Genomic DNA, 23,312 nt, shown 5'->3' on the forward strand with positions numbered 1-23,312 from the left:
CAGCTGACACAAATGTAAATTATAATTTGCATGTATGCAGTATAAAATTGCAATTATGTTTATTACAGCAAATATATTATGGTGAGGCTATATTGTTTGGAGAGCCCATCATTAATTCACTACATTCAAAAGTTCTTAACATATACGGGTATACCAATCTCCAATTATTTTGCTTGACTGTCTTCCTTGTACTCCACATTCCTCAGTCAAGACCTAACCTGCATTCGAACACTCCTCAGTTGCTCTTCAGCTGTCTCCACTGTCTGAAAATTCCTCCCTCCCTCGTATTATTCAGATGGCAGACTCCCTTCTCCATTTCAAATCTTAATCAAGACCTACATTGTCCCTCTTCGCATGATCGGTTTTCTACAATTACAGATGCTTTTAGGTGTTGTAAATGCATACTTTTCAATATTAAACATATATAATATATAAAATGTAGCTGTCAGGTGTCAATGTTTTTGCATGCATATGCTCTATAAATTTAACTACGACTTGGCATGCGTTTTACATAAAACAACAACTTATGATTTTATCAAGTACACTCTCGAGGTACTTTCTCAGACACGTTTAATATGCAACGGAGAATTAACCGTGGCCTTCGCAGCCTGTCGATGTTCGTAAATTGATCCACAGTTAATGTGCCATTTCACCTTCCATCTTTGATGCGGTCTCTTCAAGCTGCCCTTTGGACAGAACGTTCAGCACACTGCCATCATCCTGAAAGGACCACTTCCTGAACTGCAGCTTTGCCCCCTCCTGGAAGGTCAGGGCGCTATTCAGCTCCGTCACCTCCTGTTATTTCCATCGCACAAAGATAAACTCTCGCATATTACAGCAACATGCGTTGCTGTTTCTTCCTAAATGGTATGCAAATAAATGCACGAATGCTAAGTGAATTATAACATTTTGCCAACAAAAACATATTTAGTAAATTGTATGGGAAATGTCTTCCTGTATCGTCAACATGTTGATGCTTTTCGGACACTAACATTTTTTGTCCCGGAGGCAGGAATTTAATTTTTCATAAGGTGATTTATCTTAATCATTGTAAATGTCTCTGATTTAAAGCTAAAGTAGTTTCCAGAGTTGTGTTTTAGCTCAAAGCACTACATCAAATTATAAGCAGCAATCTTTTTAAATTACATTGTACAATACACACAATGCAATAACATCTAGTCTCTAAGCCCCACAACAATCTCTGCCTTTCCATTGCATTCACTGATTGCATTTAAATGTCACACATTCTGAGAAAATAAATTCACTGGTTATTACATACCCTTATTTATTTTATTTAAACTCAAAAGCCTTGAGAAAAAAGGCAAGTTTTTCATTTCTTCTTTTGAAATGCAGTTATTTGCAGCTCCAATCCCCAGAAGATTATTCCATACCAACTGTTCATTGCAAACTGTGTGCAATGTGTAAGCAGCACATCTGGTGTACTGCATTTTAAATAGGTGGAATGTATTTTCTATTGGGTGAATGAAACATACAGTATGTGGTACATATCAGTACAAATTTAACAAAGTATGTGTAGATTCAAAAGGCATTTGGAAAGGCATTCAATTAATTGGAAACTGATGCAGTCATAAAGCCTGTCACAGACCCTGGCATAAATTTACAATATATTTAGAAATACATTAAAGACATCATTATAACTGTTAAAAACGTGGGCTTTGGCAGCACGCGCCACCAGAAAGGATGATGACTGATGGAGGATAATGATGGGATGGCCACCAAGGGATCAAACGCATCCGAGAGGACGTCCATGGAGCAGATGGAGCAAAAAAATCATCCCGTGTGAAAGTGCTAGTTGGATTGTTCCAACGTATGATCATAAGTAAATGGCGACGAGTTGGGGATGCCTTCATCAAGAAATACATTGAGCACGGTTGACAATGGTGTATATTTTTAAGTTATCAGATGATACCTGGTGTGTCCATCACGGAAAATGCAAACTGTGACGCAAGCACTGCAATGTTGATGACGTTCAATTTCTGTTAGTGCAGTGTTTGGAAAAAATCATTTGTCATGTTTCTATGTGTACATTATTATTACAATATAGAGAAATAGCCACTGGGTTCCTAGATATGAATTAAAACGGTATTCAAGAGGAAACAATGAGGGTCTATTATCAGCCAGGAGATGCCACACAAAGCCAAGAGGTCAACATGGCCAATGTCACTGATATTACCACACGACAATTCATCCAAGGAAGTGCCTCTTATAAAGTATGGAAAGTATGTGAAAATCATACATCCAGGTTTAAGTTTGTGAGCCATGTGATAGCTTCAGGAGAAGCATAGCTAATACTTTCGAATCCGCTGGAAAGCGGGAGTAGAATGGAGTTGTTCAAAATAAGGTCTATTGTTTGCTTCGAGTGGCTGCAATCACATTGCGGGTCATCTTTAATTTCTCACTTGTGGAAGAGGTGTGCGCAGCGACCAGTTGCTGTTCGGAAGCAGTTGATGGAGCCACCACAGTTTTATTGGCACCTCTACATAATAATAGGCTCAGTCAACCATTCTACACAACAAAGACTCATTTCCTGGCAGCGATTTCAGCCGCATCATCTCTACATAACAAAACGGCTCAGTCCCTTTTACATGCACCTTTACATCATCTGCACCTAGTTTACACAACAAAGGTTCATTCCTAACAGCGTGCTTCAGCCGTACCGAACCTCACAAAAATAATATTCAGGGCCTACCTTGGCTCCTCCCACCCTCAACCAGTATATATACAAATACTGTTTCCTGGAATTTCTCTCACTTGATACAGCTATCGTGCTGTGAGAGTTCCACCTGAAGACGGAAGCTTGTGTTGCCTCCGAAACGTCGTGATTTTTATTTTATTTTACTTTTATTAATTTTAATTTTTTACCTACGTGACTTTACCGAAAAAACCTAAGAATACTTGCATTATTGTGAATGCTATTTGTAGTTGGACAACTCGAGCCAGACTTGTGCCCATGTAACTTGAATGCGTTATTGAGAGCAAGGATGAATGAAGAAGTATCTCATCCACAGTTCAGTGTTATGTGCAGCGCTGTACATTTGGCCTGCAGTATGGTGATTACACAAAGTGACCTTATTTAAGCTTATTCTCTTGTTGTATAGTTATTCAGTGCTAATGTAGGTGCCTGATCTATCCAGGACCTATTGTTGAGATTCATGTTATCTAAGACAATGTTATGATGCTGCAGTGTTCATTCATTGTATTGATATTGCAAGTATTAACAGATGCTGTATTTTGTGCTGTTTTCCCATCAGTTTTACCTCATTTTAGTCATTAAATACGTTGGAGTTGGATGTTCACCCTGGCTCTGAAGGTTTATTAAAATGCATGGTTATCTACTCGGATAGTGGTGCAACGCAGCGCACAGCGAGGCCGAGACAGTTATACCAAATTCCATTATTCTGCACAAGTTGGAGTATATAAGGCAGGTGGATATCCAAATATTGGTGATGTCCCAAAAGCATAATACAATGCATTTTAAAAATCTATTTTCACAGCTTGGTTTATCCAAATGAAAAGCGTGTCTCGTGGAATGGTTTAATAAAGTGAGGATCAACTGTACGATCTCTTGAATTGTACCTAAAGGGGTTATTTTAGCAGCAAACTCATCGTGAATAATAAAAACCCTGCAGGGGAATTTTGATGTGTGTACCTTAACCTACAATGTTGGAAACTCATCATACTGCCAAAACTCGTACGGAACTAATGGTTCCATTACATGCATTGCAAATGTTTGGAAGCCATCACAGCTGCACACAATACACATAAAATATATTTAAATGTAGCACGTGCCTTTATGCACAACTTAAGGTTGAGCATGTAACATCCCGTGAATGTTTCGCATTTATGAAAAACACAAGATATTACTGCATTTATTCATATGTAAAATGTAATAACTTTTACCAGTGTTTTGACCAAAATTATGCTTGTGTTTATGTCGTTACATGTTGGTATTAATTTATTACATGCACATTCATGACATTTATGAGCTTTTGTGAAATTAGGGCACGTAATGTGTAATGCGCATGTTATTGCACACGGCTGTATATTACATGGTGCGTAGGAATCTGAAGATGAATTTGTACCAACATATGTCCATTCATACACATGCATTCATAAGCAGTAGAACGGGTGCCTAGTGGCTTGCACAATTGCCTAAAATCACAGTAACTTGCACACATCGCCATATAATTGGGAAATTATATGATTAAAAATAACATTCGTTTCATCTTAAAATTACTCCCAGGTGATTGGCGACACAATGATAGCAAATTGACAGCAAGATCCAGCTAGTTGAACTTGAAAATAACATAGGGACACTTAATGTATGAAATATATGCCAATTATACAGAAAATATATGGCATATCCTCTGGGGGGGGGGAGCGGGTTGTGGCAAGGTATGTCAGCAGGTGGGACACCAGATGGTCCATCACATTCATATATTTTCATTGTATAATAAAGTAATGCATGTCAGCTTATGTTTTGCAATTTGACTAATTGAATAGAGAACATATTGTAAAGAAGGTGCAACCTTCACACCAGATTACAGTTCTTCAGTGAATACGTGAATTGTGAAGAGGGGAATGCTGCAACGGAGGGACCAAACACAAATTCAGGTGTAATGGATATTCCTCTTCGAAAAGTTCAACAGACTATAATCTACACATTTAACTTATCCGATTTTATACTATAATAATGCACAAATACATTTGTCATATTTCTGACTCATTAACAATTAATGTGAGTGTATTTCTAGAATTATAATATATAACCACATATTAATCACATATCTTGAACTGAGAGTGAACAAAACTGAAGCATATATGCATATAAATGTGGCATATTTCAGTCGCTAACTGTGCTTTTAAAACTAGACACTAAATGATCCAATTAACAAATAATAGACATGGAATTTCAAAATGAATAGCACTTTAAAACTGAAGTACCCGTAGTTATCTCAACTAACATGGCTCTCGGTAGAGCTGACAAATCAACCATATTTATACCCACGTAAAAATATTCCCCCAAAACCAGGTGCTATTTTCTTGTGCCGAGTAATTACCTCTGGGGTTACGTGATTGAGCTCTCCCTCATTTAAATCCCTGTGCAGCGGGATCTCAAATGCTAACTGCACGAACAGACAAGAAACATCACATGCGGCACATTGCACATTAATCCACATTGTTCTTTTGACCGAAAGACATGGGCACATTTGATATATACTAAAGCTTGCGTGATCAAGCACTATCAGAATTGCATAGGACAAATATATTGCTATATTTTAATAATATACGCAGTGGGTAGAAACTTAGCAAAACAAATAATATAACATAAATAATATACATTTTAACGAGTTTTGCTTTTGTTTAGGAAAATGTGGTGTGCCTGTTTTCATATCTTGCACGTAAAATATATACTAAAAGAATTTAAACCATCAATATATAACATATACTTAATAGACGTTGAGTTCACACATTTGAATATGAATTTAACACGCGATATCATTGCAGACCCATTTTCAATTTGAATGTAACTTTTACGTCACAGCTCTTCAAAGACAATTCAAGCGTTTATCATAAAAAATGATGTAGTCTACCATTTACAGACTTCTAAACACAAATGTACGCAGTATTCATGGAGAAACCACATATTTGGCTATTCCTCCCCCAAGTCATGTTTTTACAGACGAACATCACCTTCATTCCTTTACACTTCTCCTTGTTGGCTCTTCTCTCATTCCTGTTCTGCAGCAAGATTTTCCGATAGTCTTCCCTTGCTATGGGATCCTAAAATACAATGTGGTGTTACACCGCTCTGTCAGTGTGTGCTTTAGTTTTCTGTCCTTCCCCCATACCTCCGATTAGCACGGTTGGCTATATCACGGTGCGAAAGAAGTTCAACATACATACAAGATACAACGAGTGACTATGTATGTTAAACTTGCTTTGTAACTATCACCAACTTGTCCTGGGCACAACAATATGCCTGACTTAAGCGGAGAATAACTGTCATGTACAATTCGTTTCACAAGAACAGATTACTAAGCACACAAACATGCTGAAATATACATTTTTAATTATGTGGCCTATGTCTTATGTGGCTACAGCAAATTGTTTCCTTAAAAATGAATGGCCTGTATGTAAACATTGTAGCGAACTATAGGGAAGTAATAAATATCTGCCATAATTGGGAACAAGGGGTTGAACCAAGCATTTGAAACTCTTCTCAATCAACAGGAAATGTCTAAATCACGTTTGCAAGCTGTCACTTGCATTTATAGGTGGACAATGTGTGCTACAGGATCAGGAAACTTTTACATTGGGACAATTGCAATGCAGAAGATGCACTTCCCATTCTGCTTTTTATAAAACTTCAACCTTAGAGATCCATGCGAGAGGTTTACAATGCATGGGTTAGACAAATGTCAACCGTGTATGTTGATGTGCAGCAGACCCTGCAAGGTGTTCGCCTCACCTTCTCATAGTCGAGGTTCTTGGTTGCGTCAGCAGGTGGTGCTGCAGGTTGGGACTTCTTTTCACAGTGGTTCTCATAAACAGGAACCTTTAACACGATCGGAATCCAGGGCCATATTACAATCAGTGAAACTCGATGGGGAAGGGGGGAAGGTGGCGTCGAGAGTAAAAACTACAACTGAGTTTAACAAGCAGTAAAAACACAGTATTAAATGTTTTTAGACTTAATTTAGCTATAATGCACCTATGAGAACTAAAAATATTGGCGACTGTCATGTGACAGACATTACTATCTCTGAATCAATAGCACAGTTTTATTCTGACATGAGCAAGTGAATTACCATGACCAGTACAGCCAAACGAGGATCAGGGGCATACCAACGACTGAGTGCATATATGTACATGCAGTATTGAACAACTGTGTTCTGTTTCGTGATTTTTTTTATTTACGTAAGAGCTTCTCACTTTGTTCCATCAGCCAAAGTTACTGGTCATGCCCTCGTTAGTGACACCTCCGTGAGCCATACCTCTTGCTTGTCACGATTACGAGATGCCCAGGGATTCCCCCTCTCTTGGCCCTTCCCACCTGGTCCCATGCCAGCTGGCACGAGTCGCCAGCGGTCGCCTTCGCCTGATGCCGGTCGAATGCCCTGAGGTGGGCGCAGCATCACTATCACCACTATGACCATTCTTTAGCTTCCGCAATTCCCTTCATTGTTTTAAAATAACAAATCACCTTGTACACCTGTGTAAATCGGCCAACATTATTAAATAATAATTTGTAAAAGTGTACTTTCGTTCATAAAAGCTATTGTAATAGTTAGTCTTTTACTGTTTTGTTTACACAGGTGAAGCATTTTATAACTTTACAAACAAACTCTTTGGGTCTTTCGGTAAAGTCATTTCTTTAATTTATTTTCATTTTTTTCATAATTTTTCTATCTACGTGACTTTACCGAAAGACCCAAAGAGTATGAATTCCTGCAGTCACGAAAGCTTTAAGTCAAGATTTACAAACAAAATTGATGGATAAGTGTGCAAGTTCATGAAGTTTATCAAAACCAATTAGTGTGAAATGGACTGATCATTCGTTCAACCTGGTCTTGCATTCCTCAATAAAGTATCTCTAATTATGCATTAAGAGTTACTTTGTAGTTAGCAAATTAAATTAGGAATGTGATTAGCAAGATACATTTTATATATGACTCATTATTTTTTCAGATGACAGACTTTATCTTCACAAAATTCCCTAGCTATATATATAGCATGCTCATTAGAATTGGTGTTTTTTCCCTATTTTAATGGAGTGTTTAAAATAGATATGATATCATGTGAACCCTTTACCTTCAATGCAAATATCTCTGTATAATGAAAAATGATGTTTATATTACAACAAAAATATTTAATTGGCTTTAAAATATGCTCTTTTTTAAGTCCACTGTGAAAGTGAAAAGCACTGCCTACTGTTGAACACATTTTAGAAATCCTTTGAGATATACATGAGCTAGAAAATAAAGTATGCAATAGTTGTGGTATACTGTACTTGCATTTATGAACATCATATGGACCCATACCACCATGGTGAACTATATGGCACCTTTTCTAAAGTATACCCAATTATTTTAGTTTTTAGTACAGCAGCAGTGCATTAATGAGTTAAAATCCTGTTTTGGTGAAGTGACAGCACGATGTGGCTCATGTTGTACACCTATGTCTAGAACAGCCATAAATCTCCAATTTAAAACACAACTGCACTCATTAAAAGTACCTTAGTTTTTTTTTAAAGAAGGCAAGGGACATTGCTTGTTCTCATGTACATGTGCTGTAAATCAAAGGTGTTCATTACGCGGTAGTTCTAAAGCTCATGTGCCGCTACGGTGCCTGCTTGCTGTTCTATAAAGGCGCAAACCAATTACGGGGCAACATGAAAAATGAGTGTCTATGGCAGCAAAATCAAAACAAAGGCCCTCGGAGGTGAAAACGTAACCCCCAACTTGATAAACAGGGTTGGGTAAATTGACGACACACAGAATAAGAAACATAGGCCACAAACCGACCTGGGGGCACCAGCAACATATTTACGATATATTCTTCACTTGCAGTTTTAAACGAACATGGATACAAATATAAATTTTGACAAAGAGACGACTGGATTAAAATACAATTTTAAAAGCAATGTATAGCAATAAAACACATTCGTGAAGAGTATCTACGCTCATTATTATTGAAAGATAACTACACATTGAGATGCATGAATGCCTGCCCAACGTGACTGAATCTCCAGATATAGGTTACCGTATTAAACTCCAAAAAAAGGTGCTCATTCCAAAATACTGCACATATTAAGAAGTTCTGTGCAAGTAATGCAACGTCAACTGCTATAAATTTAACTATGGCTACATCAATTAAATTTCAACGTTAACTTTCAAGAGGTGACTAAAATAGACATAACCCATTCAAAGATGTATATTAGACACGTGTGATGTATAACATACGCTTCATTTTGTTTAAATAGTTGCTGTGAAATACTGCATTAGAATTGACATTTACGTACGGTATTAACATGTTTGAAATGGAATTCCCTTCATCATCATAGTTAACCTATAAAGTGTATTACTGTATTAGCATTGAACTCCTGTTCAACCACAATCTCGAATATTTAAGAGGATTGCACTATTTTAATCAGCATTATTCATAATTGCAAGAAAGTATTAGCGTTTTAATTACACATAGTTCATCAAACGCTGTGTGTACTCAGATCGCCCATGAAATAGAATATTATATATAAATGGGCTCTTCGCCTGCTTCGAAGGATATGGTCCAATGCACTTCAATTCAAAAGTGCCAATCTCCATAAAGTACTTGCTTTGTATTCACATGTGTCCCTCACTCACATACCAGCTGTTTTTCCACTCTCAGCTTGTTCCGGCAGGCCTCCTGTTTCCGCAAGAGATACTCCTCCTGGCAGAAATCAGCCAGTTTCATTTGCAGTCTCTCGTGCTCCCTAGAATCGCACAGAGCTATTTAGTTGAGTTACTCACAACATAACTAGTATTCCTTTTGACAAGTGTTAATTGAAACATACAATTACATTACATGAAAACCAAAGTGTTTCCACAACACTCTTCTCCAATGGTGGTCAAGAGGCCGTGGTGAAACTTTCCCATCCCTACAGTGGGGGCCATTCTCACCATGACATATGTAAAATGTAAAGCAATAACAGCAAGAAACAAATCATTAGTATGTATCGGGTACTGCCTTTGTTATCTACCAGGCCATGTAAAGTGGCAATGGCAATTGGTGCAATATCAATAGCTTAAATGCACAGATGGGCAGTTCAATGTACCTTGTCGTTATACAATGCAGAAATGCTATTAAACTATTTGACATGTATTGCTTTGTGGAAGATTAGTGCAAGGGGATTCGCTCTTACCTAGGCAGACAGGTCTTTAGTCCTAAAATTACATGTTAATAAGTGGGTAGTTTTGCAAATTTGGCATAATAACCCCCACAAGAGTAAATATCTGCTCAAGGTCCAGGAATCTTTTAGTCCACAAAATTACTGCTCAACAATATTTCACTACTTTTTTTTATTTCAGGTGATTTTTCCTACATGTTTGCCTTAAATGTAACCAAATATGATGACAAATATAATTTAAATTGACATTGTCCAAACATATCTCAAGATACTTTACAAGAGGCTGAAGTTATAATGATCGTTAAAATACACAAATATTTCCAATGGTCGAAGACAATACGATACATAAAACAAGTGATTATAAGCAAAATTTCATCAGCAGAGGAGAGAAGGGAGGTATTGAGTAAGATTTTGAATGAAACAAGAGCAATATATAATTAACTAAAATGTATCTAATTGTACAAGTGAATAAAGTCCTCTACATATAACTCCAAAAAATCAAGTTGGACAAATGTTAGAGGATTTAACATGTATGCTTTCGTGACCAATATCATCCATAAGAGGGTTTTTTTGGGTTAGATCGGGTGAACATTAATGTTTGTCACGTAAACGGAACATGCCAATTCGTTACTAGTACGGCGTACTGGTGTGTTGGAGAGTAAATCCAATTGTAAATGTTGTGGCTGTGTCGGGTGGTGGCGGGCTTAAGGACACATTTATATTTACGCGATTTAAGCCAAAAAAACTCATCATGGATAATATTAGACGCAAAAGCCTACGTGTTAAGAAGTGCACTTATTTATTTTCATCTTAACATTTTTGTTACAATAAATAGTGTATTTAATCATGTATTTATATCCAGAATAGCATCAATGAATCTCATGACCTGCTTTCAAGAGTTCCACAATCGTATGTTTAATACATTCCGAAATGAGTAATTATGCACGTGGGAAGAAAACAGAGTACTCGGAGAATGCTCACGTATACGAGGTTACAGCACTCAAGAAAGAACGACATCAGTAAGCAACCTACCTGCTGTGCTGCCATCTACTGGCCAACTTTTACTTGTGCAGATTTGGAGTCTCATGCACTTCTGATGATGTGCGTGCATGTTCCATCAACTGTACCCAGCTATATTGTGCCACTGCTTCACGTTTACCGTCCAGGAGGGTCTTGCTCTCGTGGGCCCCACTCAACGCACGGGGGACGCTGCTGCTGCTGTTGCAGCAGATCCAGCTGTGCGTGGTAGTAGGCGTATTTGGCCCGTTGGCCATCCGTCGGCGGAGAGTCCACCCTCTTAGTAAATGGTTTGCATCGGGCTTCCATCGCCTGGGCGGCCAATACATTTCGCTTTGGCAACAACAACAACAACAACAAAAGTGATGTGTTGCTCAAATTAACATGGAGATGGTACTCATCTCCTGTTTATCGCCCTAAGCCAGTGGTCAACGTTCCTCATTCCTATGGCAGGGGCTGGTCGATTTATAAGGCAGGCATTGTTGCCTTCCCCAGAAAGTGGGCCCCAGAGAGATTATGGACTGATTCAACCCCTAACAAGGATTTGAATTCACAACCATCCAATTTCAAGCTGCTCGAACTATTCCTTAGCCACCAGGCACGTTGCTTCGGCATCACCTGTACAATATACTGTAAATCCTCTCAAAGCCAGACTCGTGGAATTCAGAATTTGGGATGAGCTGGAAAGACTACCAGAAAATAATGAAATAAATTACACCAAAATAATCCAACTGAAAAACTGTTGGCACGCTAATTACGCTGTGGAGGGGGGATATGGTGTTCTGCTGTCCATCTGCATCCAGATGGACGGGAGGAAATCCATTAAAATACATTACTTTTACCTGTGAACTGAGCTGATTGAAGTTGGTTGCAGCTTGTGGCCTCAGTTTATAAAGGGCAGGCAATTTTACCTCAAGCATCCCAGTTTTAGGCAACATTTGCAGCTAGTTTGATTTTATTATGTAATGATGATGGAGGTGGCTTAGTCAGCGCTGGCTATGCCAAAAAACAGAATGCCATCTATGTATGTATGTTGAACTTCTTTTGGACCGTATATAACTAACCTTTATAATCAGAGATTAGCTTCCAAAAGACGAGGACAATTGTTTGGCAACAACCTAGCACTCGTACTTTGTTTTCTCATTGTTATTATCAATTAGGTACCTCTATATGTAATTTGAAAAATGGAAAACCCGAGGTCGCTTTTTTGCACTGTATATCGTTAAAAATAAACAGTAATGCGATGCAAACAAAATGCATCAAAGGAAACCAGGATGGAAGAGCCATAGAGATCTTGGTCAGAATACCTTCGCTTGAGCAGAGGGAGGCAAGGGAGGGTTGATGACAGCATGAGACCACGGTGGCCTCTGCTTCCTCACAGCAGGGGACACCGCTCTGTCTGCTGCCACCTTCCTGGGCACCTGGGCCACTGAAGGATTGGCACGAGGAGCTTTTCCTGCTGAAATTTGAATCAAAACATTGATGACATAATTACGTTTGATCTATTGTCATTGACATACATGCAGCGGCTCTTAAAGTACTGCTTAGAAGTTTAGAAACTGAAACAATCCAGTGAGCAATTGATAGGTATGTATCTGAATTCAATTTCAATGACAGTCACATATATAAACAAAATTCCAGGTAAGGGACATGTTGAGGCTAAATTTCTTGTTGTAACTGAAGTGGGATTTACCCAAGACTTTGACGTTTTTGTTTACTCTTTATAAGGAACAAATGAAAGCCGAGGACAAGACTTTAACCTAACGTTTCAAACAAAAGATGACTTCTTTTAAAATCATGATACCCTTTAGATACACTATACCCTATAGGTACACTACACCCTATAGGTACACTATAGGGTATCAGGTTATCGATATTTATATTGTGTACCGAAATATGATGCATTATGCAACAAGTTACATAACTGTTTCATTATTTAAAAACAAATATGCTTGTTGAATATTTAAATGTTAATTGTGCGATTTTCATTACGTTAAGAAATCCATTTTCCTATTCTTTGTGGCACATCCTAAAAACTCAAACCTCTGGGTTAAGTACTGTGCATTGGATTCATTACAGACGTAACAGCATTCATCATTTAGTAATTATCTTCCACGTACATGGTATTATCAATGATCATGAAGAATGCATTGTAAGACATTAATAGCCTTTGAGCATTTACGTGTGAACTAGGTGCGTAAACACTTTTACACATGAATTGTGGCTTCACAATGTCGGTGTCACAGTACATGTGAGCTTTGCCTTGTTGTGCCAATTTTGCTCGTTGCCCAGACACAGCCTTCTTGCTGTGTATCACAGTGTGACTGAACTCTTCATTGTATAGCTGCAAATCGCACACACGCACGAATATTCACCAAGCATTAATATGCAGTGTGCATAGTGCGGAGAGCAATTTTACACACTAAAAATGTGACATGCATTCATGTGCAAATTACAATGCCTTAAAGTAACTGGTAGGTTATTTACATATGCTAATAGCCTATAGTGATGTAATGAAGTAACGCGACATGATTTGCATCACTGATGAATTCATTACATTTTAACACTACCCACCATATGTTTGTAAAATAATAGTTTGTTGCTTGTATTGCAATATTTAATATCAGTATAACATGTTCCATTGAATTAATGTTGTATGCCTGTCTATCTTAATATGTCCTCCTAGAATTCTGATTAAATTATATATTTCAATAATGTTTTATAACTATTGCATACAAATTTTCTAGATTACAAACAAATACAGATTAATAAGCATATAATATATTAACTACATGTACAGTACATATCAACAGGATGCACATGTAAGTGACATTCAAATAAAAATGCTTATTTCAATGTTCTTAGAAAAATATTAGTATGCTGCACTTTTGGTAAACACAAAAACATGGTTTATCCTAACCTAATACTAACCTGCAACTATACAACAATACGATAGTTAAAGTCATTGGATGCATATTATGGTAAAGTGTGTGCATAACCTGTTACTAGATCTACATGCAAGGCAGGCAGAGAAAACACAGCTCTGTGGGATAATCTGCAAAAAAGACTTTGCTCCAGCGCTATACAGCATAGACAATTGACTTAGAGCCACAGTAGCGTACTGGACTACCAATGTAACGGTACAAAATGTAGCAAGCACTGTTGTAGATTTAGGGTAGTAAATAACCTGAAATAGATATATTTCACCATGTAAAACTATGACAACATTTTTCGTCTCCCAGGTTATTGGCCTTTTGGACGGATGTTTTCCAGCAGCCCTTATGTAAGCAGGAAAACCCTGAACTGATTTCAACTTTCTAAGTATCATCAGCATTGTGTGTTCTGTAAGCACACCTCTGGTCCCAGAAACTTCTGGATGCGGCTGGAAAGGAAGCATTTGCACAAGATAGTGTTGATTGAGGGTCTGTCCCGAGGGTTTGTCTTGAGCATCTGGGCCAGCACGTTGCGGATATCATAGGAGTATCGGGATGACAGGGGCTTGTAGGAGCCCTGGCAAATTTTCATCACCAGGTGGCGGAGACTGTTGCCCTCAAACTGAGTGCAAGTGAGAGAAACGCAAAAGAACAAAGAATACGATATACAAATGACAATGATGTTTTTTAATGTAATGGAGACCTATCTGAAATAGGAATCCTACTGACACTAAATAACGACAAATTACTTACGCAGAAAGTTTATTCTGCCAAAATGTGGTTTAAATGGTGCGAGGGACACCCGCTTGTGGGTATCTCATCATGCCATGCCCCTGCCGTGAGCTCTCCCCTCCCCCCCTCACACACCTCTCCCCAATAGCAAGCACCTATCTGGTGTATGGTTTTGAACTGGGGCACCCATCATACATTCGGCTTTTGGAAACAGGTATCGCAGATATAATTTGAATGTATGTAGTGCCGTAACTCCAAATACTCCAATTATAAGGTCAAAGGTCACATTTTTTGGGAATTTTGACCTCATTCTCATACACTACATATCTTAAGCTTTAAAACGATACCTCGTTGATTTAAATTGGTGGGGCAGTCTAAGAGCCCTCCATACAGATTAGCTACTTATTTTATAAATATAGACGTAATCCTATTAGCATTTTTTTTCCTTTACTATATAATGTATGTAGATCCAAATTATGTCCCTGCAAATTAGCATAAGACAATGCTAATTTCCTGAAACAGGAATGGAAATTCGACGTACAGTATCTATGGAGCGGGGGGGGGGCAATCTTTTCAGTTCCGTTCCACAAACTGATAAGACATTTATAATTATTAGTACACTACCAAAAATATGGTGGCATTGTTTTCAACAAAGTTAAATAAAACCATCCACATGCATTACTTTTCATAATAATTTCGAGCACTTTGTTAATCCACTGTTGGATGAAGGCCTCCCTCCATGATGTCGCCCATGGGAGTTGTTTGACCAAATTTAACCACACTGGTCAATGCGAGTTAGTGAAAGAGCGGCATTGGGGGTGGCCTGGAATGGCACAGATAACACTCACCATTGATGACAGCCATAGTCACAAATATAAATCCAGCTGACAGCTTCATAGCGCAGTTTGCTAACCACTGTATGACTGGCCCACCCCATTATTTTTGCATACGAATAATTTTCTAACACAAATGCACCATCATATTAGATCATTAGTACATAAACATGTGGCATTCTATTCGGCGTACTGTTAGATATTTGCTCAGTTCGTATTCTTCAATCGTGCAAGAGTGCGATGTAAAGCGGTATTGTGCATACGTACAGGGTGGTTCAGGGTGCACAGTTCATATAGAACACAGCCCAGAGACCAGATGTCACTGCAAGTCAAACAACACGATGTCACTTCATGCACAGTTTTAATACAAACGTGTCGACTGAACTATTCGTTCTTCATTCACAAGAGGTGCATAATTGCCGGTTCAAAAACATAAAATAATTATCCTAAAATGTGCACAACGTATGTGGCACAGGCAATTTGGAGAGCTCATGTTAAGCCAAGCAGAACATTCCCGTTTATATTATGGCTGGCACACGAACTACACAACTGGAGAGGAATTCACAAAGATCACAAGGAGCAGTGACTGGTGTAAAACTCTCGATTTGTGCAGCCTCAGTGTAAACCCACTTGTGAGATTTGGTACACTTACCATCCCTGCACCAAAACGTGTGCCGATTGATTTAATTATGGTTCCTAATAGCAAAGTGCAACTATGTATCAAAACAATATAGTCTCAGTATATGGTAAACAATCTAAAACATTTAAATATAGAGAATCTTAATAGAAAAAAATGGATATACTTCAAGTAACCTAATTTTTCCCACTCTTTTATTAGCCTCTTTGGTTTGAGGACTTGCCTTTTATTGTTGTAGGGGCAGTTTTCACAGATTTCTGGCGAGAGGTAGTAAGGGGTACCTATGCACGTGCGTGCGAGCTCCATTGTGCTGCAGGGGAAACGTAAAACCAGGACATTAATAAATTACTCGGACTAAGCCTCCCTAACAAGAACAACACGAGCAGCAATGCACATTCAAAAACATGCTGAAGCGGAAACATTGCCCAGTATTATTTAGTGACATTTTGTGTGTGAACAGCTATTTCCATAATTAAACGTGCAGTATCCTATTGAATTAGCTGGCACTGCTAAAAATCAGAATAACAGCTGTTTTATCACAATTCACAAATATTGTTGAAATAGCATTAGTGATATATCCATTTTAAATATTACTTCCTTATAATTAGGGTCAGAATACTGAACAATCTTCGTTTTCCCTTTGGATTGACAAATTTAATACACATCCTTTGCACTGGCATGGTGCTGGGCACCCACCTCCTCGTGTACCGTTCCGGTCTTCATAGGTGTTTGCTAACAACACTTGCCCCAGCAGTCTATTAAAGCCTCTATGGGGCATCGTTGTCTTTGCATTGCACTAATTTATTTTTTGTATGCACACTCGATTTAGTATAATACATGCATCAGCACAATAGTATACGTATGTTAATGCATTGACGTAACTTCAAGCACCATATCACAACAAGCAGATGTCTAAATAAACAAGCACAAATATATTACGACTCATTACAACGAACATGATTTTTTATTGTCTTTTAATGCTAAGTACAGAATCCCCATCGGCTGTTGGTTATCAGACAAACATATTCTGTATCTGTGTATAACATTACTAGCGAGTCTTTGTTTGATAAGCCACACATAAAGTCACTAAATGTGTACTATGCTACTAAAATAGCATTTGTGTTCAGGAAGCAAACACAAGAAAAGGTGTGCAATAAATAGAAGTGTACAACAGTTATGTGATTGCTATACTTAGTGAGAATCCGGGCGATTCCAAAGTCCCCAAGCTTGATGGATGATTTGTTGTTGGTAAGGAAGATATTCTGGAAAGAATTAAAATAATTAAAATATAGGTTTGTCTCAATGATTACAATGATGATAGTAAGATCTTGACTTAAAGTTTTCGTGACTGCAGGAATTCATCTTCTTTGGGTCTTTCGGTAAAGTCACGTAGATAGAAAAATTTAATCACGACGTTTCGATCGCAACACAAGCAATCGTCTTTAGGTGAAAAGATACAGCAGGCCGACTGCTATTTCTTCCTGCCCAGCAGTCGGCCTGCTGTATTTTTTCACCTGAAGACGATTGCTTGTGTTGCGATCTAAACGTTGTGATTTATTATTTTTCTATCTACGTGACTTTACCGAAAGACCCAAAAAGGATGATAGTAATGTCGGTTTTTAAAACAAAAATACTCATACATAATAATAAGACGACCATATTTCGTGATACTGTTTTGGCATTTAATAATAGTGTGAGGATACAGTCAAAGAATATCTGCCATACGTTAGGTTATATTTGAAACGTCATCTTTATGCAAATTGCAGCAAGTGCAGCTTATTATGGGGAGACGAGCAAGAATATAAATACTGAGCCCCTGCACATCATTGACATGCTGTTATTGAAATAATTTGTCCTCCCATCTTATAAGAGCCAAGAGGCGAGGTGCGGTGCCTGATGCCATGATAATTGACACTGCGTGAACTGTTACCGGTGGGGTTAAGTTTGATGAAATGGCGATGTGCAATGCACGATTCATGATGCATTAGGACAACTTGCACACACTGTGCATTCTTATCCTACCCTAGTGTCTTGTAACCTAGGGGTTCATTGCATAACAATAAGACTTCTTCAAATTGTGTATATTTCTTGATACGTGTATGTAATTTATGTGCATATGTATGTACTGTGTACATATGAGGGATGTATATTGATTACAATATGTATCGTACAGGTGGTTGTATAAGTATCTCTTGAAATATAACCTGACCAAACACTTTGCAGCAGTAGTAATGGACCGTTATGTAACGTTAGTACAGCAGTAGCAATAATGCATCACTACAGAAAATGAATTCAGGCATTGATTAAGCAATGATATGGTAGGTTAATAAAGGGTGAAAAAACTAATTTTATGAGTTGCATTGACATTACCTGTGCTTTTATGTCTCTGTGGAGCACTTTACGATCATGAATATGTTTAACAGCCAAGCAGATTTGAACAAACCAGTTCAATACCTGTGTATGGGGAAAAAACACATTACAATAAAAAATACAATAACTGTTCTACCTTGCACTGATGACAGAATATAATAAATATATGATGGTGCTAGGTGGAATGCACTTTTTTTAGACTCATTTACAGTGAGAGAAAAAAGTGTTTGATCCCCTGCTGATTTTGTACGCTTGCCCACTGACAAAGAAATGATCAGTCTATAATTTTAATGGTATGTTTATTTGAACAGTGAGAGACAGAATAACAACAACAAAATCCAGAAAAATGCATGTCAAAAATGTTATAAATTGATTTGCATTTTAATGAGGGAAATAAGTATTTGACCCCTCTGCAAAACATGACTTAGTACTTGGTGACAAAACCCTTGTTGGCAATCACAGAGGTCAGACGTTTCTTGTAGTTGGCCACCAGGTTTGCACACATCTCAGGAGGGATTTTGTCCCACTCCTTTTTGCAGATCTTCTCCCAGTCATTAAGGTTTCGAGGATGACGTTTGGCAACTCGAACCTTCAGCTCCCTCCACATATTTTATATGGGATTAAGGTCTGGAGACTGGCTAGGCCACTCCAGGACCTTAATGTGCTTCTTCTTGAGCCACTCCTTTGTTGCCTTGGCCATGTGTTTTGGGTCATTGTCATGCTGGAATACCCATCCATGACCCATTTTCAATGCCCTGGCTGAGGGAAGGAGGTTCTCACCTAAGATTTGACGGTACATGGCCCCGTCCATCGTCCCTTTGATGCGGTGAAGTTGTCCTGTCCCCTTAGCAGAAAAACACCCCCAAGCATAATGTTTACACCTCCATGTTTGACGGTGGGGATGGTGTTCTTGGGGTCATAGGCAGCATTCCTCCTCCTCCAAACACGGCGAGTTGAATTGATGCCAAAGAGCTCCATTTTGGTCTCATCTGTCCACAATACTTTCACCCAGTTGTCCTCTGAATCATTCAGATGTTCATTGGCAAACTTCAGACGGGCATGTATATGTGCTTTCTTGAGCAGGGGGACCTTGCGGGCGCTGCAGGATTTCAGTCCTTCACGGCGTAGTGTGTTACCAACTGTTTTCTTGGTGACTATGGTTCCAGCTGCCTTGAGATTATTGACAAGATCCTCCCGTGTAGTTCTGGGCTGATTCCTCACCGTTCTCATGATCATTGCAACTCCACGAGGTGAGATCTTGCATGGAGCCCCAGGCCGAGGGAGATTGACAGTTCTTTTGTGTTTCTTCCATTTGCGAATAATCGCACCAACTGTTGTCACCTTCTCACCAAGCTGCTTGGCGATGGTCTTGTAGCCCATTCCAGCCTTGTGTAGGTTTACAATCTTGTCCCTGACATCATTGGAGAGCTCTTTGGTCTTGGCCATGGTGGAAAGTTTGGAATCTGATTGATTGATTGCTTCTGTGAACAGGTGTCTTTTATACAGGTAACAAGCTGAGATTAGGAGCACTCCCTTTAAGAGTGTGCTCCTAATCTCAGCTCGTTACCTGTATAAAAGACACCTGGGAGCCAGAAATCTTTCTCATTGAGAGGGGGTCAAATACTTATTTCCCTCATTAAAATGCAACCAATTTATAAAAATTTTGACATGCGTTTTTCTAGATTTTGTTGTTATTCTGCCTCTCACTGTTCAAATAAACCTACCATTAAAATTATAGACTGATCATTTCTTTGTCAGTGGGCAAACGTACAAAATCAGCAGGGGATAAAATACTTTTTTCCCTCACTGTATTATGCATTAAGAAATGGCATGTCTCTTTTATCGGATATTATCCCCACTCCAAAAATGAAATACTGAACATTTTTATTAATCTACCTTTGCCTGTAGTCACGAAAGCTTTAAGTCAAGATTTACCTTTGCCTGTTAAACTAGGCATATAAACAATCACAAATCGCTCATTAATTCCATCAAAAAAGTAGCCTGCAGCGCCACACCTATTACCATCATTAGGGGAAAGAACGGTGATCCAATCTCCGACCCCCAGGAACAGGTTTGCAGATTTGCTGAGCATTTCTGTGAGGTCGTGGGGGAGGGGAAATCCCTCAGCCAGGAAAACGTGGGACAAAATGGGGATGACACTGCTGAGGCTGCGGTGCCTCAAATATTGGAGGAGGAAGTCATCCCCTGTGAGTGGCTGGCTGAGGTGCCATCTGTTGAGGAAGTACTGAAAGCGATCCAGAGTCTGAGACCAGGAAAGGCACCAGGCAGAGATGATCTCCCAAGCGAAATGCTGAGGGAGGGTGAAGTTTGTGCACAGACTGCCCTACATGACATCATAACAACAGTCTGGACCACTGGATGGGTTCCGCAGGATTGGAAGGATGCCCTGGTGGTCCCCCTCTTTAAGAAGGGGGACCGCACAGACTGTAACAACTACAGGGGCATCTCACTCCTAAGTGTGCTGGGAAAGGTCCTGGCAAGGATGATTCAACATCGCCTTGCTAGGCACGTTGAGGAGAGGCTTGCGGAGCCCCAATGCGGTTTTATGAAAAGGCGGTCCTGCATAGATGCCATATTTTCTGTCCGTCTGCTACAGCAGAGGTGTAGGGAATTCCAACAAGACCTACATCTCTGCTTTATTGACCTGGTCAAGGCCTATGATACTATCAGTAGGCCTGGGCTCTGGGTTGTTCTTCATGCTTTCTGAGTCCCTGACCCGTTACTCATGATCATTAAGGACCATCATGATGGTGAGCGGGCCCGGGTAAAACTACGTGGCCGGGAGTCAGAGCCATTCCCTGTACACATTGGGGTGCGACAGGGATGTCCTCTGGCTCCCACATTATTTAACATCTATTTTGACCACGTAGTTCGTGAAGCCTTCAATAGCTGTACTGGAAGAATTTCCATTTGGTACAGACACAATGGGAGGCTGATCGATGTGCGGGTGCAGTCAAGGGTTGGCTCCCTATTGCTCAACCACGTTATGTATGCCGATGATCTGGTAATTGCTGCTCACTTAGAGGAGTTGGAGGCGCTGCTGCTGAACCTGGAGAGAGATGGGGCCTTACCATCAAGCCCCACCAAAACTAAGCACCTGCCAGGGTATTTTGTACCATCGGACACTCCACTCCCACAACTCCCAATTGGTGATAGGGCAGTTGTGGAGAGAGTGGAGAGTTTCTCATACCTTGGCAGTGTGCTCATGACCGGCTCCGGTTTAACAGCAGAGGTCTCACTCCGAATCAGTCCAGCGGCATTATCTTTTCATCGGTTGCGTAACGCTATGTGGAAGCTACCTGGTCTCTCGCTCCACACGACGCTTCAGGTCTTCTCGGCCACGGTCAATTCCTCCCTTCTCTATGCTTGCGAAACGTGGACCCCCGAATGGAACATCTTTGCCGGTTAGAAACATTTAGGCTGGCCTGCCTACGATGCATCCTGGGTTTAACTAGGCTAGATTGTGTGAGGAACTCACAAATCCTTGAAAGATGTGGACAAAGTCCCATCGGTGAGCTCCTCCGGCAGGCAAGGCTGCGCTGGCTGGGTCATGTAGCCCGCATGCTCATCCACCAAATGCCTAAATAGCTTTTGTTCGGCCAGATCGAGGGGGCTAAATGGGCGCAGCACGGGCTAGAGAGGAGATGGAGTGATGTGGTACAGGAAGCCGTGGAGCTGAGTGGACTTGCTGATGACTGGTACCAGCAGTGTCAAGATCGGCCTCTGTGGAGGAGGCTAGTGAAGGACGCTATTGGCAGTTGAAGGCAGTCGCCCTCCAACAACAACGGAGGGCGGAGGAGCAACGCTCACAACAACAAGGGGAGCGCCAGTTAGCTAAAGCACAGCAAGTTGGCACAGTAGGGGGCACAGGTGGTGCATCAGCCACTCATCTCAGTCAGTCGACCTGTGGCATCTGGGTCTGCCCCGTGACCTCCTGCCAGCGGGCGTTCGACACTTCACGTGGCCTCAAGGTGCACATAGCCTGGCACAAGCGTCGTGGTGATGTCACCGCCACTTAGTGGTGAATGGCGGTTGTTGTTTAAACGATTTAAATACAGAAAGTCAATACACCACCAGTGATGTAATAAAGTTTAGGTAAATGTCAAGCCTCCCAACCCATTTAACAAGGGTAATTAATGTGACTATAATTATCCCTGGAAAGTGGGTGGTGGCCTTTTGCTTCAATTGTTCTCAACAATGTGTGCAAGGACAACATTTGCCCTTTGTTATTTTTACACAAATAATAATGAATTACATTTATAAAGCACCTTTCTACTCGGTACTCAAGACAATGTGATCAGACAATTATCTTGTGCTGAAAGCATCAATGTAATCATGATCAAGCATGAAGGCTTTACAAAATATATTGCCATCCTGCATATGCATCTCGATTTATTGTAATCGGGTGACGTTGCACAGGATCTTCTCTTTAAATGAAAATTACACAAAAAACAAAATGAGCAAAGACACACTAAAAGTAGATTGCTAATACCAAGCGTTATGCTGTTACTGTATATTGAATTATATATGCATACTGCTGTGTACTGTAACAACTGTACATACTTGCACATTAACTTTAATAGTAAATATTATGCACAATAACGTTGTGGTCCAGAGATAATATAACTTTTATATTGTTATACTATTGTAGTGTCTTGTAAATCACTCAGACGGACACGTGGTAACAAGTCACCTGCTTACACTTTATTCACCTATACTTGCATCAGTTGTAGGCACTGCTAGAACTATCCACACGGTCACTTAGATCTAACTTCCTCAACTCGTCTCGACGTTACACCTCACCTATCCTGCCCTCGGCAGCTCTGCTCCTAGCGACTCCACACACCGCTTAGTCGCAC

General features: G+C 39.7%; 1 protein-coding gene across 2 annotated transcripts in view; it reads right to left on the reverse strand.

The window, feature by feature from the left end:
* Positions 1-23,312, reverse strand: part of LOC144724160 (serine/threonine-protein kinase Nek5-like) — a 33,375-nt gene that overhangs the window by 3,103 nt on the left and 6,960 nt on the right. Inside the window, exons 5-18 of one of the 2 annotated variants that reach the window (XM_078603082.1) lie at positions 18,433-18,516; positions 17,254-17,324; positions 16,286-16,372; positions 15,693-15,747; positions 14,282-14,482; positions 13,190-13,271; positions 12,235-12,386; positions 11,070-11,239; positions 9,391-9,496; positions 7,020-7,142; positions 6,494-6,580; positions 5,716-5,805; positions 5,082-5,147; positions 654-795 (exon numbers count right to left, since the gene is read on the reverse strand). In XM_078603082.1, the coding sequence (XP_078459208.1) occupies positions 654-795; positions 5,082-5,147; positions 5,716-5,805; positions 6,494-6,580; positions 7,020-7,142; positions 9,391-9,496; positions 11,070-11,239; positions 12,235-12,386; positions 13,190-13,271; positions 14,282-14,482; positions 15,693-15,747; positions 16,286-16,372; positions 17,254-17,324; positions 18,433-18,516 (1,516 nt within the window). Of the gene's footprint in view, positions 1-653; positions 796-5,081; positions 5,148-5,715; positions 5,806-6,493; positions 6,581-7,019; positions 7,143-9,390; positions 9,497-11,069; positions 11,261-12,234; positions 12,387-13,189; positions 13,272-14,281; positions 14,483-15,692; positions 15,748-16,285; positions 16,373-17,253; positions 17,325-18,432; positions 18,517-23,312 lie in introns of both variants that reach the window. The other variant, XM_078603080.1, reaches the window with a different exon arrangement.

This window comes from Lampetra planeri, chromosome 19, assembly GCF_965212315.1.
Source record: "Lampetra planeri chromosome 19, kcLamPlan1.2.h2, whole genome shotgun sequence".
Classification (NCBI taxonomy): Eukaryota; Metazoa; Chordata; class Hyperoartia; order Petromyzontiformes; family Petromyzontidae; genus Lampetra; species Lampetra planeri.